Below are 13,706 nucleotides of genomic sequence, written 5' to 3' on the forward strand. Positions count from 1 at the left end.
TTTTTAACCCCAGCTCTTCCCCCTCAGACAAGCACTGCTCTCCGGTGTCACGAACACCGGCGCGTCCCCCGCCCCGAGCTCGTTCAGGGGGCCGAGGGAAGCGGAGGGTTTGGCCCATAAATGCTAATGTCTCCAATAATGACCAGCAGGCGGCAGAGGCCAGTTAGCACTACGCAAATATGAACATGCCCGCCGCATCCTGCTAGCTTTAATTGGGCCATGGGCACATTTAGTGCTTTTGGCTTTAGGTCGGTGAGGAGGTTCAGATTTTTTCAGACTTTATGTCTGCGGAGAGCGAAGAAGTAAGGCATTTTGCTATTATATGAAGGCACTGAATTCGAAATATTTCTTCTTATTAGTATTTATTCTTATTAGTAACCGTACTCGTGTAACAAAAAAAATTAAAATCCTCGCATTTAGGATCTGCATATTGAAACACATACAGAGGGTGCTGTAAAGATTCCACAAGTTGCCTAATTTAGTACCACGCAGGTTTGTAGTTTTTACTGTGGCTCACCAGTGCTAATTATTGGTTCTGCGGGTGACTGACCTTCCAGCAAGCTCCTTGCTGCCCGTGTTTATCATATGCGAGACCACCTTCTTGGTTATGGAGCAAAAGGTGACCAGTGACCGTAGATAATCTACTACATGACCCCATGCATTCTGTGCTGCCTTAGTCTATGGAAAGAGGAAGGGACAAACTACTCTGGCGCATGCTGTGTGGTAATTTCCATATTTAACCCCTGTTTAGTCTAAATTGGGGAGGCATTTATTTTGTTTGCTTTTTCTCAATAACGCTGGAGTCAACCCACTAGTTAGGCACTGTAAATAAGACATAAACATAGTAAACATAAATTCTTTCCAGACTACGTGGCCGAGAAGCTGGGTCAATTTAAAAAATTTTAAGGTCGAGATTCCCATTTAGTGGGGAATCCTGCAGCCGTAGTATACGGCACGGTTCGGTCCAAGTTGAAAATGGACGCTTAAAGATTACTACACTTAAAGGATTAGTAAGACAATAAAATCTCAGGTTCCTTTCTCCACTAAGACATAAAGAAATGGGAGAAGGGCTGACGTGGGCGGCTATAAAAAGCAACACATTCCTCTTAATTAAATCATTAATCGATTAAAAGCCCTGACCGGCCCTCCACGGGACCGACTCACTTCCCATTAACCGACAGCCGCACATCTAATCAGCATGGCCACCGAGCACTCAAGGATACACTCAGGCCGGGTAACCAGCACCCACCCCACGCTCACGCCCGTCCGGTCCGGAAAGCGGCAGGACGCAGCCCCATCAGATTCCTTTCATGCGCATGTCCTCATTTATCTTCGAGACGGCAGAGCATCAGACTGTCACAGTGACTTTTTTTTTTTCTTTTTTTTTTTCATGGCCACATTCCCAAGAATAGACCTACGCAGCATATCACGAAGGGAGAATATGCACTTGACCATTTGTGCTGGACGATGAACCAAAGGTGGTCTTTGATCATGTTTGATATTTTAAAGCAAAACAAACGGACAAAAAATATATATATAAGTGTCAATCAGAGAGGACACATCTGCCACGTCAAGCGCGTTCTCCACCTCCGAAGCCTTGCCCCAGGAGGGATTGGGGGGCGTTAGATGAGGCAGGGGTCAGCCGCATGCCCCGCCTCGGGCTCGGGGAGAATCCGACAGTGCGCCGTGCCGGGAGGAAGATGGAAATCCGGAGTGAAAAGTGCCAGGTAGCGCAGGATTTAATGCCCCAGAAGGCACAGTTGGTGCTGGCATTACGGACCATTTGACCTGTCCTCCGTGGCCCTTGTTGGAAGGCCCGTTCTCTGGCGTGGAAGGAGCCAGGAATAGTTCAGTGTCATTCAAAGCCCTGGATCCCTGTAGGCATCTGCAATGTTTTTCACGCCACGTCTTCGAAATATCAGTCAAGCTCTACAAACATAACTCCTAATACTGTTACACTCGTCCCTGACCGCTGAAGAACTGCACCTAATGCATAATCAAGAAGATTTAACACAAGGCGAGAAGTCCGCAAGTGCAGAGGTATGGAATATTCTTCTTCGAGGTATCTGCCATTTCGTGTTTGAGGATCTTGCACCTAGTGGAATGAAAAAGCACGTATTCTTCGTGTTTTTGAAGAATTACAAGATTTTTTTTCCCCTGACTTTAGCTTTGAGGGGGAGTCGTGTGTTCTGCTCTCCTGTGTTCTTTTTTTCTCCTCTTTTGCAAAGCTTAATGATGTTATGTCCGTCTTCTTCCCAGACTAGATAGGTTCACTGTATCTGGAGGATCAAGTGCTGTTTCCATGGCGACGCGGCACCAAGTCACCAACCTCGATATTCCAATGTACTCTGCAGCTGCAAATTAAAATGGAATTTGCAGTGCTCTCCAGCCTGTGACTCTCGACTCTGTGCCCGTGCACAAATGTTCTCCTGTCAGACTGATTTCCGGCTTTCTTCTGAAGATTGGAAATGTGGAAGTCCAGCGTGACTTACATTTTAGGAACTCTGTTAGTGGGCGGTCTCTACTATGCTCCAGTAAAGGGCCTGTGACTGGATAATGCGAACAGTTCAGTTTCGTTCTTCTAATATGCACGTTTGCTTGTGTGATGACGTGTGCTTTTCTAGTCCAGCAAGGTGTCACTTTGTTTCCGCTCTGTTCCCACAGGAAACATCCGTTTCCGGCCCACTGTTCCTCGCAGACCTGTCCCAGCAAGCATAATACAGTTGGCAACAAGGTGGATGATATGATCTGTTTATGGTCCGTGTCCCCAGGGTGAGCTTCCCGCTGTCAGTGGTTTTGACCGGCCATGTGTGCCAGCCCCAGGGACAGGGAGCATGTGAGTTTGAGCAGCGGCACGTGTGCCCGTGTTATGAGCACCGCACGTCAACTACCGAGCACGTGCACATGAGCCGGAGGTCAGGGCGCAGGCTGGACGGTTGGCAGCGCTGTCGAGAGGAAAAAAAGACCCACGACCTCTCCAGGCTCCAGGACGAGCGTGTGCGCCTCCTCACCTCCTCCCGTCGACTCCTCCCCCGCCTCCTCATCAGCCAAGTGCGTAGCTTCCCACATGCCAACAGCGCCTCCTCTGCTCTGCAACCTGTCATCTTGAGGCAGTAGCCTGCCTCTGAAATGCTGACACCGCCTTTTTCGAAGCCTTGCGGGGGCTAGTTAGCTGCTTAGTGTGATGCTAACCCGCCTCCGAGCCAAAAAGACTGGGACGCACAGTTCAGCATTCTAGCCGGTTCTTACCGTCCAAACCCACTGCCCATCAAATGGATTCCTGGTTGGGGCTGTGTGGAGCCCAGTTCCTTTCTCATTTGGACCCCCTCTCATCCTCTCCACAGATATGATCTGATCAGGCGTAATGGGCAGCGCGCGCTATCTGGTCGAGTGGCGCACACCGGGGATTGAAGGCCTCGGGGCACCGTATACACACACATTGAGGGCAGGCCACTTAACTGACAAGAGAGTTATTATGTGATATCGTAGCGTGCGGAAACCAACAAGGGGCCCATCATCCCAAACGTTAGTCTTTCTGTGTCAGCTGTCTTAGCCTGCTAGCCTTGCACATGAGCAGTGCGCTAGCTATTCCTGTATTCGTTTAGAAACTCGTGGAACCTCTGTTAAGTGATTCATTTATGGAAATTTTAATATAAAGAGTTTATGTAAATTCAATATTTCCCTAGACTGGACGGACGCCCGTACGAAGTGGTACTAAAAAACAACAACAGAAATTACGATTTTTGGCCCTTAGACCTATGGGTAATGGAGTTATCGCTGAACACGTTGAGTGTTCAGCCTGCCCTACCTGTTCCCTAGCAACACTCACTCATAGCCTGCAGAACAGTATTTGGGAGTCGCAGTAGCACATCTTTTTATCATAATCGCGCCGGAGGCTTTGAAGGCGACAGAGGATCCTGTGCTCGTTTTCCACGAGGCGTTCCCGGCAGAAGTGCCCGGCACGGAAAAAAAAAAAGCAGTCTGGAGGCTTTCCTTTTCACAGGTTATCAGGCAAGACCCCCAAGTCTTTGTGCTCAGAAATGCTGTCTAGTCCCCTCGCCGCCCCGTGTTGAAGAGCAGCCTTCCTCTACAGCGGTCCTGTCACTCCGAAGACTCATCGTTCCTCACAATGGCACGGGGATGCATTTTGCACTCGTCGCGCGCGCTTCTCTCTGCCCGCTTTGAGTGTGCACTGAAATTATTCTGTCACCAAAATGCTTTAATAAATGTATATAAAAAGAAAGTGAGAGAGAGAGAGTTAGGCGGCAAACCGATGATGCAAACCTGCCACACAAGCCCGAGAAAAGCGCTGCCGTTGTACTGGCCGCCGTTTACCAAATAGGCAGTGGCTCATGGGTTTGACCTCGCAACACTTTCCATGCTTGAAAGGAGGGGAAACCCATCTAAGCGCCGTCGTCTGACCTTTATAACAAAGCACACCACGCGGCTCTATCCGAGGACATTCATTTGGATAAAAGTGCTGGGTGTCACCCCACCCCCATGCCCCCCCCCCCCCCACCCCCACCCCCTCGCTCTGTCAATTGGCTTTCACAGAATTACACCTACCGGGAGTGAGAGCATGAACAATTTTCGCGTGGAAAGCAGCTGTGTGTGTCTGTGTGTGTGTGTTTTATGGGTTTATACAAAAGGAAAGCAAATCATTTGCGCTCTGGAGTACTCTGGGGGTCTTTCTTTTTTTTTTTTTTTTGTCATCCGTCATGTTACCCATTTGAACTCCATGTCACTGTACAGTGTTTTTTGTTCCAGGCGCTTTATCTTGCCAGTGATGGGCACACAAATATTATTAGATGGCATTTAGATCTCATGAATGCAGAGAGTGGTAGCAGGTGAGGAAGGAGCTCCCCGGTGATTGGCGCCACTTGCGTAATAGCTGACCCCCCCCCCCCCCAAACCAACCAACCCCGGCGTCCTCTACGCCCAGCTCCCAAACGTGCTCGGTTTCAGCCAGCTTTTGCTGGCCATGGTTGGCCACAGATTACCAACGATGGAAAAGGCCACGCGTTTTCAAACGCACGCCCCTCGTTTGCATGATCGCGGACGGGGCATACATTGTGGGGCAAGCATTCTCCACAGATATTGACACAAGTGCTTAACAGGGGGGCAGGATTGAGTGCAGCAAGCCGAGGTGCCATTATACAGAAGTTGTAGTACAGCACTGGTAGCCTGGAACCAATCAAGTTGCACTCCATGCAGTTCGGCAGGGGAACTGCCGCACTCCGGGTAAGCGAAATCGAGAGCGAGCCTGCTTCTAGCCATCACCTTACAACAGTGGCTTTTCTAACGGTATTTTTTTTAAATCCGAGGGCATTTCTTTCAACAGAAAGACCTTTGAGCACAGCCCACGTGCAGTGTTACTTGACTGCAACAGAGGGCTCGTTAATCTGTCTTGAAGCCGAGGGAAATTTTTTTTTGTTTATACCAAAAACCTTTTGAGGCGTGTGCGCTTGTCAGCCGTGTGAAAGATGAGGATCCAGCCCGCGTGCGTCAGGGTGTAAGGAGAGAGAGAGCTCCCATTTCCCCCAAGAAACGCGGGGTGGGGGGAAGTCGGTACCATGGACCAGGCTGAAGTGCAGGGGGAACGCATAAAAGCCCCTTCACTGAGATCCACAGTGGCGCTTTTAGTAAAGGGGGTGGGGGGGGGGGGGGGGGGGGAAAAGTATAAAAACACCACCAAACCAAATGGACGGTCTGAAATGGGAGGAGCCGATCTGGTCCTGAAGACAGACGGCAGGGAGGATGCGAGAGAGAGAGAGAGAGAGAGAGAGAGAGAGAGAGAGAGAGAGAGAGAGAGAGAGAGAGAGAGAGAGAGAGAGAGAGAGAGAGAGAGAGAGAGAGAGAGAGAGAGAGAGAGAGAGAGAGAGAGAGAGAGAGAGAGAGAGAGAGAGAGAGAGAGAGAGAGCTCAGATCTTTGCTTTCTTCTTCCCTTGCTTTTAGCGTCCTTGGCCCTACATGTCAGATGAACAGAAAGGAGTTGACATTAATGATGGATGCTTTACAGCGGCAGGCCATTTACATAGCTTTCTCCGGAGCTTTGCCCCGCTCGTGGTCAATAAAACCAAAATGGGATTTGAGTTCATACGTGGCATCAATAGTTTTGCACTATTCAAGACAATTCAGCTGCATTCATTTGGTGCTGTTTAGTTTTTTTGTTTTTTTTCTTCAAGACGCAAAGCTTCACAGAAGCCTGCGTCCTCTAATGAGCAAGCCAAGGGCGACAGCGGCAAGGAGCAACTCCCTAAGTACGCACGATGAAGAAAGAAATGTACCAGCCTCAGACACGGACCCACCGTCACCGGTGGCACCTGACAGTCGGAATTTTGATATGGAAATCGCAACGGAAGGATGAAATGGTTAATATTCCTAACGAGGCATGAGAGCTTGGATGTGGTGTAAAACATGCTGAAATAGTTACACGGTCGCTGAACGACATCAAACGCGATGGAAGCAGTGTGTGTATGAGCTCAGGACCTGGCCTGTTTTATTAACAATCCCAGACGCGAATAGAAAAGATCTGAGAAGTTTATAATGGAGCTGTCCCTTTAAGACAGGAGCCATTCGGGATAGACTGGGGCCCTGAGCCTCAAAGCGCCGAGCGAAGCTTCTGCATCCGTTTTGTCTTCTGGCGCATGCAGGCCGTTCTCGGTAGGTCGGCTGACCTCGGGGCCAAGCCCGGTCCACTTTGCGTCGTGACCCCTGGAAGAGGGCGTCTGGCTTGTGCCGCGGCGGGTCGGCTCACCTCTCGGCCGTGATCCGGGGCTGATGCGTTGAAGGTGAACCGGGTCAGCGGCGTGCGTGATGATTTGTTTAGGCAGGACCACTGTTGAGAGCCATCTGCGAGAGGATCGGACGGATCCGTATTTCAGCCGAACAACTGGAGAGCTGCAGAGGGAGGAGGAGGGAAAGGGAGAAACCGAGAGATGGAACGAAGCGGAGGTCGGACTTGCCTCCGAACATCCGCCTTCCGCCGCGCTCGTGCTGCGGGGAGCTCCCATGCCACTCGTCCTAATCCAGGCCTCCTCGGGGGCGCGTGCCAGCCCACGGAACAGGTGCGATACAATTTCAGAGACTCGTGAAAAACGTGCCGGATGTTTTAGACGTCTTGGTTCGCCGTCACAAAAATATTTTAAACTTTTAACTGCGCACCGATCGTTCTGCGCTCGGCACGCACACCCCTGCGTTGTAAGTACGGGAGAACGTCATTCACTCTTGATCTGAAAGCAAGTTAAAGCGCTGCCAGTTAAAACAGAACAAACCTCAGCTGCTTTCCAATCCGCTCGCACCCGATTCGGATTTCAGCAGATCAAATGGAATCGAGCCTCGTCTTCTCTTCGCCTAAGTGCCTCTGTGAAGTCTAAGAAGAGAATAATAAAGTAATACTTAATCTGAAATCAAACTATTATTGAAAGCAAGTTATTACCAGTTTGCATCATCTAATTTTCACCTTTATTAGTATGCCTTTCATGAGCTGAAACAGGGAAAGCTTTGCGGTAGCTGAATCATTCTAGCACTGCTTTAAAAACTTTTTTCATTTATTTATTTATTTATTTATTTATTTTTTTACCAGAGGATTTGCACATCTATGGGCAAGTACAGGAGCAGCTGCAACAGTTCGAAGTGTTTTTACAACCGCGAGACTGCATTTCAATGAAGTGGAAACGCTTTGTTGCTGGTGTCATTTATGCCAGACCTCCTTTTCAAATTATCGCAGGTGCTCCTTTATGTTTTTTCAGTCACGTTGTATCTTAAAACAACTCTAAAGGCACCTGACCTTTGTGACGCATCTGCAAGTCTATCGAAGGCGGATGCGCCGGCTTCTGTGATCGCTCACGTGCCGCTACGGAAACGTGACCCTTTCCCAGGCTTTCTTTCTCGGCATTTTTGGCGCCTGATCTCGGGGGCTTGTGCGCGATTCTCTCTCTCCTTAGCCGTGCGCTGGGAGCTCCCTGTCCCGCTCGTGTACAGCTCCTCTCTCTCCACACTGATCTGCCCGTGTCCGCTGACTGGGACCTCATTGATCTCCTGTCTATTGTAACCTGCTGAACCAAGCTGAGGTGAATTTAGGTACGCTCTGGCACCTCAATCAACCTCCCCCCTGCTCAAAGTGACAGGTTAGCCCGGGCGCTGAAATAGGGCTGAAATTAATGGCTAATCTGTTTTGCTTCAAATGTGTTATTGTTACCTCCCCTTCGACCAACCCGCTCCCCCCAACTACGCTTGGATCACATTAAGTGGCTCATTATCATTATGATTTCAACAGATGCTGCATTTTGAATATTAAAATCCAAGCCAACCATACCCCCCCCCCCGAGAGCCTGTTACTGCGGGTCACCGAAGTGGTGTCCGGTGCAGGTGTCCTGACCCCCCCCTGTCCATTATGACAAAGCTGGTGCATTTTTGGCGGTGCCGTTTCATTCAACGGTTACTCTAAAAATGCCTCTGGGACTGTACTGCATACTGCAATTAGAAACGAGAACTTTTCAGCATGGTACGGGTGCACCGACCAATCAGGATGCTTCTTTACAGAGAGGCGGTCCTCCCTGCCTGTCAGTTATTTGACACACAGACATAGCCTATTGAAGGGTAGGCTAAACACTCGTGTCTTTGGGAGGAGTGGCTTTAGGGACAGGTTCGTGTGGAGGGCACTGTACTGAAGGCTACAGAAGGCATTGGACATCGGTTATAGCAGCTTTAACCATGATGTTGACTTTAAGACACTGAACAGTTTCAGGGTAACTTGTTTGTTTTGTTTGGGTTTTTTTTCCTTACAGACCAGTGCACGATAACCAGAACGTACCTCTTCCTTCACAAGTTTTGGTTCTTCAGCACTGTCTACTACTTTGGCAACTGGGCTTTTCTTGCAGTAAGTACCTTGTATTCCCATTTACTTTCTGCAGTTCCTAGTCAGTACCCAGTTAACACCCAGTGTTAGCATTTGGAAGTGTTGCGCATGGCGCCACACAAAATGCGGCACGTCACCAAAGTGAATGAATGGAACTGTCTGGTCCGTAGGTTTTCACCATTGGTTTGATGGTGTCATGCTGCAAAGGGAAGAAGTCGGTGATCGAGGGTGAAGTGGCAGCTGATGATTCTGATTTTAGCGACGATGAGTACGTGCACTGATTAGTGGGGGGGTGGGGTGGGGGGCGGAGCTAAAACTCATTCATTTACATGCAATGTCTTTACATTACACACCGTGTCTTCTGTCTATTATAATAGTACAAAAAATGCTCTAGAAAAGTTTAACATTTGCATTATAAGGTGCATGTGGTTTGTTTGTTTGTTTGTTTGTTTGTTTGTTTGGTTTGGGGTGGGCTATTGTTATTAGGCCTGAATCATGTCCTGCATGGTTCCAACAGAGCATGCAAATGGAAAGCTCAATGTAGTGCAGAGACTGGTAGCTTTGAACCAACCTTTGCTACTTAGAAATCTGACAGCCAAAAGGCATTTAAAAAAAACAAAAACAAAGAACCAGAAAAATGAGCATGCTGTGTCACACAGTGATTTCATGACGGTGTGAATGCTAACGATTGTTTGGTCCAAGATGACTAACAGTTAAGTCACTTTTCTTTCCTACTTGCATGCATGATGCAGTATAAATAATTTGAACTGATTAATAAAATCCAATTATTTTTGTAAGGCCAGATGGGCACATGAAGCAATGCCACATCTTAGAGGAGCTAGCTTTCTCTGACCCTGGAATACAAGCAAATGCTGTGTGAGGTCAAGCAGATGTCCGCTTTCTTATTCCCGAATAATGACTCTAAGCAGAGTGGAACCTTTCTTTTGCTGATTTTTCTGAAGTTTGCATTTATCATTTTAGTCTGAAGTTTGCGTTGTTCCATTATTCTCATGTAATAGGCAAACTAACTAATGCTTCTCTAAGTTGCTGTTGGCTTAATCAGTGAAACCGAAATGCAACATACTGTTGATCTTCTGATCTTCTGGTGATTTCATGCTTGGAGATTATTTTTTGGCTTCACAGTTTATTACACTGGTCACTTTGGGGTTGTTATATGCCGTTACCATGTAAAGGTACGTGAGAATAACAGTATTTTGCCGTTGAGAAATGTTCTGAATATCTGTAACTGGAAGCCTTTTTGAAGCATCATCAAATAAAGAGCAAAAGAAACATCTGTGTTGTTTTGAATTAAAGACAATTCACTGTCCTACACCATTATGGAATAACGTACAGCCATGTTGTCATAATTTCAAATTATATCCTCAGCTCGGAATCAGGACCCTGGAAGCAGATGTTACTGAGAAATAACCTCTAAAGTCCTTGTATGACCAATCAGAATCAAAGGATCCACCATGGTGTGTAATAACATTATTTGCTTTATGTTCATTCTGTACAGGCACTTTGTCATAACCACAAAGGTAACCCGTTTGGGTTTTAATAAATACTGATTATTGAAAGGAAATCTTTAAATCAGTTGCTGGTAGGTTCTGCTTTATTTGAGGTGTACTGGGTGTACATGATATACTGAACAAAAACAAGCTTTCTTCAGAACACTTCTCTTGTGTCTTATAAGGGAAGCACCAAGACTGACCTCAGCTAATGTGAAAAACATCATGTGTTATCGTTGCTGAATTAACCCCACTGTTGCGCTGTTTGTATGCACAACTTCAGTGCACCTTAACAATGCAGTACGTGGAGCAGTGAAACATGTTACACTTGCATACTAAAGAAGTGCCGGCTTTAGTTCACCATCCATTTATTTCCACACTTTCCAATTCTTTTATCAAAACGTGTAAATGCTATAAAGAAATGAATTATAAAGAAATGAAACCGTATGATTCATGCATTATTTTCTATTGTTTTTTTTAGAAATTAGTCAGTTTCAGCAAATAATTAAAATACTGGGGGTAAAAAAAAATGTATAATTTGCATCTTTCTGAATCTCTCTTTTGTAGCATTAATGGTAGCACTTTAAAATATGGAGAAAAATGGGGCAAAATGTTAGTGCAGTTATACTGAGTATATACTTACAGTTTGCAACTGTACATATACACAGGACCAGATGTAAATAACTTGTGGCATTAGAGCTCCTTTAGAGCATCACGTAGGCACCGTTAATGCATACTCAATTTCGCACGGACGCTATCCGTTATAACAGCGGTGTAACAACGGCAATATATATATATAAAAGCACACTGGCCATCATATGATGTGATGCGGTTAAAAAACTGACTCGAATTCTTTCTAACCGAATTGTTTATACTCGTCGAAGCATTTACATTTGGCGGTGCAGCACCGCAGGCATTAACAGCAAGTTTTGGAAAATAAAAGCGAGAAAAATGTATTTAGTGCCACTGTCGCTGAAAGTGCTCAGCAAACGGAGCTTTCCTCGCCTCATGTCTCAGGTGGTGTCAGAGAAGGAAGAGGCTCTTTCCCCTCAGCGACGGCGGATGTTTCTGGAAGCAACAGTTTTTACAATTAGTTACCCGACTAAACTAACTTCATTGGGTTACTAGACTAACTTCATTGGGTTATGATAGCAGAAACACCGTCTGTTACATCAGATATTTAAAGTTCGCCAAGTTGCTGCATGAAAAACATATCAGCATGGTCTTATTTCAAATGAGTGCCAGTGTAGCGAATGGTTGACTGCATTGCTACACCACATTTAAGTTCACCTTGTTTTTCCGAAAGAAAGGGGCCAAGTTGCCTGACTTCATTTAGCCTTTTCTCCTTCTCCCTCTTCCTGATCACAGCTTGCTCATTTCCTTTCTGAAATCTTGATTCCTCTGAACGAGGTTAGGATCTGTGGGCACGCACTAACTGCTCTCTGTAGCAACGTGTGCCGGGGGCCTGAAGCGCTTTTGCTTTTTAGGCGGGGGCGGGGGTTAAAGTAAACAGCACGCAGACAGGCAGAACCGATCGGAGGTGCAGTCTCGTGTTACTTATTTCTGTAACAACACCTATCAAAATTAGAACCTAATTCTTACAAGACTTCTGAGATCCTAATCCAGCCAGGGCCCCTTGTTGGCCAGGTCTGCAATATCAGTGATTGGTCAGTATAATCACAGCACACACTAACTTCTGTGATATATTTAACAAAAAAAAGATCATTTGCTGTCATATCAGTATTGCAGAGGTCTGTGCTGCAACTTGGCGATTTACAAATTTAATTCTGACACTGTACTTTCATATAAGTATTTAAACTTGACATACATGGAGATGTCCATGACCTTGGAATAGTTGGAGTGCAGGCATGCAGGCATTTTAAGTGCACTAAAACGTATATGGGGCTGATCTGGGTGCTTTGTGCTGGTATAAATATGCTTACGTGCTTTTCATATTCCCATCCGGACCAGCTTTTCATATGGAAAAGTGCCTGAGACAAAAAAACAACAGTGTGTCTCTTACCATTCCATAATTGCCCAACAAGGTTAGGTGGGGATGGAACTTTTTCCAAATACAAAATATTTTACAAACGTATTTCTATATTTTATAAAATATACAATATAAATATAAACTCGCTCACAGAACCTTCTGGCAATATAGTACAGCTCAGGTTTGCTGGGCTCTGAAATGTTTTACCCGTTAGTTCTCTTTCGACCTTGACGCCGTTGCAGCCATTTCGGTATAAAATGAAGCGTATGTTCCTTAGGTTGAAGTGACCAAACTACTGACCGATACAGTGCCTCCATCTTTTTCTTCTTCTCTATTGTAACCATGCTCCCTCCGAACCACACACTTGGCTTTTAATAATTTAAGACATGATGCTGGCCAATTCTGTATATCCATCCTTTCCATCTCTTGAATGTATAACTTTGCTTTATGACCTTGGGGGTGGCGGGGGGGTGGAGATATCTATTGACCTGGCACAGTGAAGGGAAATGTGCGGAAATGTGTCAGTTTAATCTACCATGTGGTGACATTTAAAACAAACTAATTTAAAATAAACTTGACCGCTTAAGGGTCTAAAAACTAAAATTCACAGCTGTTAGTATATTTAATCAGGAATGTCAGCATTTGACTGTTCTGAGGGCAGTTTTCCTCTGTGATGATCCAAGCATCAAGGCGATTTTCTGTCCTGGTGGACCATGGTGGAACGAACTTCTGCAGGCTGTTTAGATAGCAGAATTCCTTGCGGTCTTCAAAAGCAGACCGAAGACTTATCTATTTGTGGAGTATTTAAGTGGCCATTAATCTTACACCTATGGAAATTTTATACTACTGTTGATTAACTCAACACCCTAGCATTTATTGTTTGTTATTGCACTCATCATTTTTTGATTTAAAACATGCTTATTTTGCATTCCTTTTAGGTATTAGCATTCATTCCTGTATTGAATCCTGTATCTTTGACTCTAACGTAACCTAATCCTGGCTAGGATGCATTATATGTGTAGAAGACAAAGCACTTTTGTAAGTCGCTCTAGATAGCATCTGCTAAATGGCCCAAAAAAAAAATAAATTATATGTGAATGTGATTGCATCATGATGTAGTAAATCCTTTTTGTTCCCACCAAAGCTTAGTGAGCTCTGCCCAAAATATTCCTCCAGCACCACTCTGTTGGTCTGTCCATCAGATCAGTTGCCATGGAAATGCTATATATAGGTTGCGTCAGTTTACAGTCTGCTTATAGCGATCCACGCATAATGTATCGGGTTAGATTCGGCGAGATCTCTCCGGCTAATCCAAAGCTGAGGAATTTGGTGCATAAAAATCTCCCAC

The 13,706-nt window shown here is 46.0% G+C and overlaps 1 protein-coding gene across 2 annotated transcripts in view; it reads left to right on the forward strand.

Moving 5' to 3' along the window:
- The window catches only part of lmbrd1 (LMBR1 domain containing 1), a 56,953-nt gene extending 46,801 nt beyond the window's left edge, over positions 1–10,152 (forward strand). For both annotated transcript variants that reach the window (XM_027016555.2, XM_035530180.1), the window contains 2 exons: positions 8,790–8,881; positions 9,031–10,152. In XM_027016555.2, coding sequence (XP_026872356.2) covers positions 8,790–8,881; positions 9,031–9,141 — 203 coding nt within the window. In that variant the 3' untranslated portion in view covers positions 9,142–10,152. The remainder of the gene's footprint in view (positions 1–8,789; positions 8,882–9,030) is intronic.
- The last annotated feature ends 3,554 nt before the right edge of the window (positions 10,153–13,706 follow it).

This window comes from Electrophorus electricus, chromosome 9 (genome assembly GCF_013358815.1).
Source record: "Electrophorus electricus isolate fEleEle1 chromosome 9, fEleEle1.pri, whole genome shotgun sequence".
Taxonomy (NCBI): domain Eukaryota; kingdom Metazoa; phylum Chordata; class Actinopteri; order Gymnotiformes; family Gymnotidae; genus Electrophorus; species Electrophorus electricus.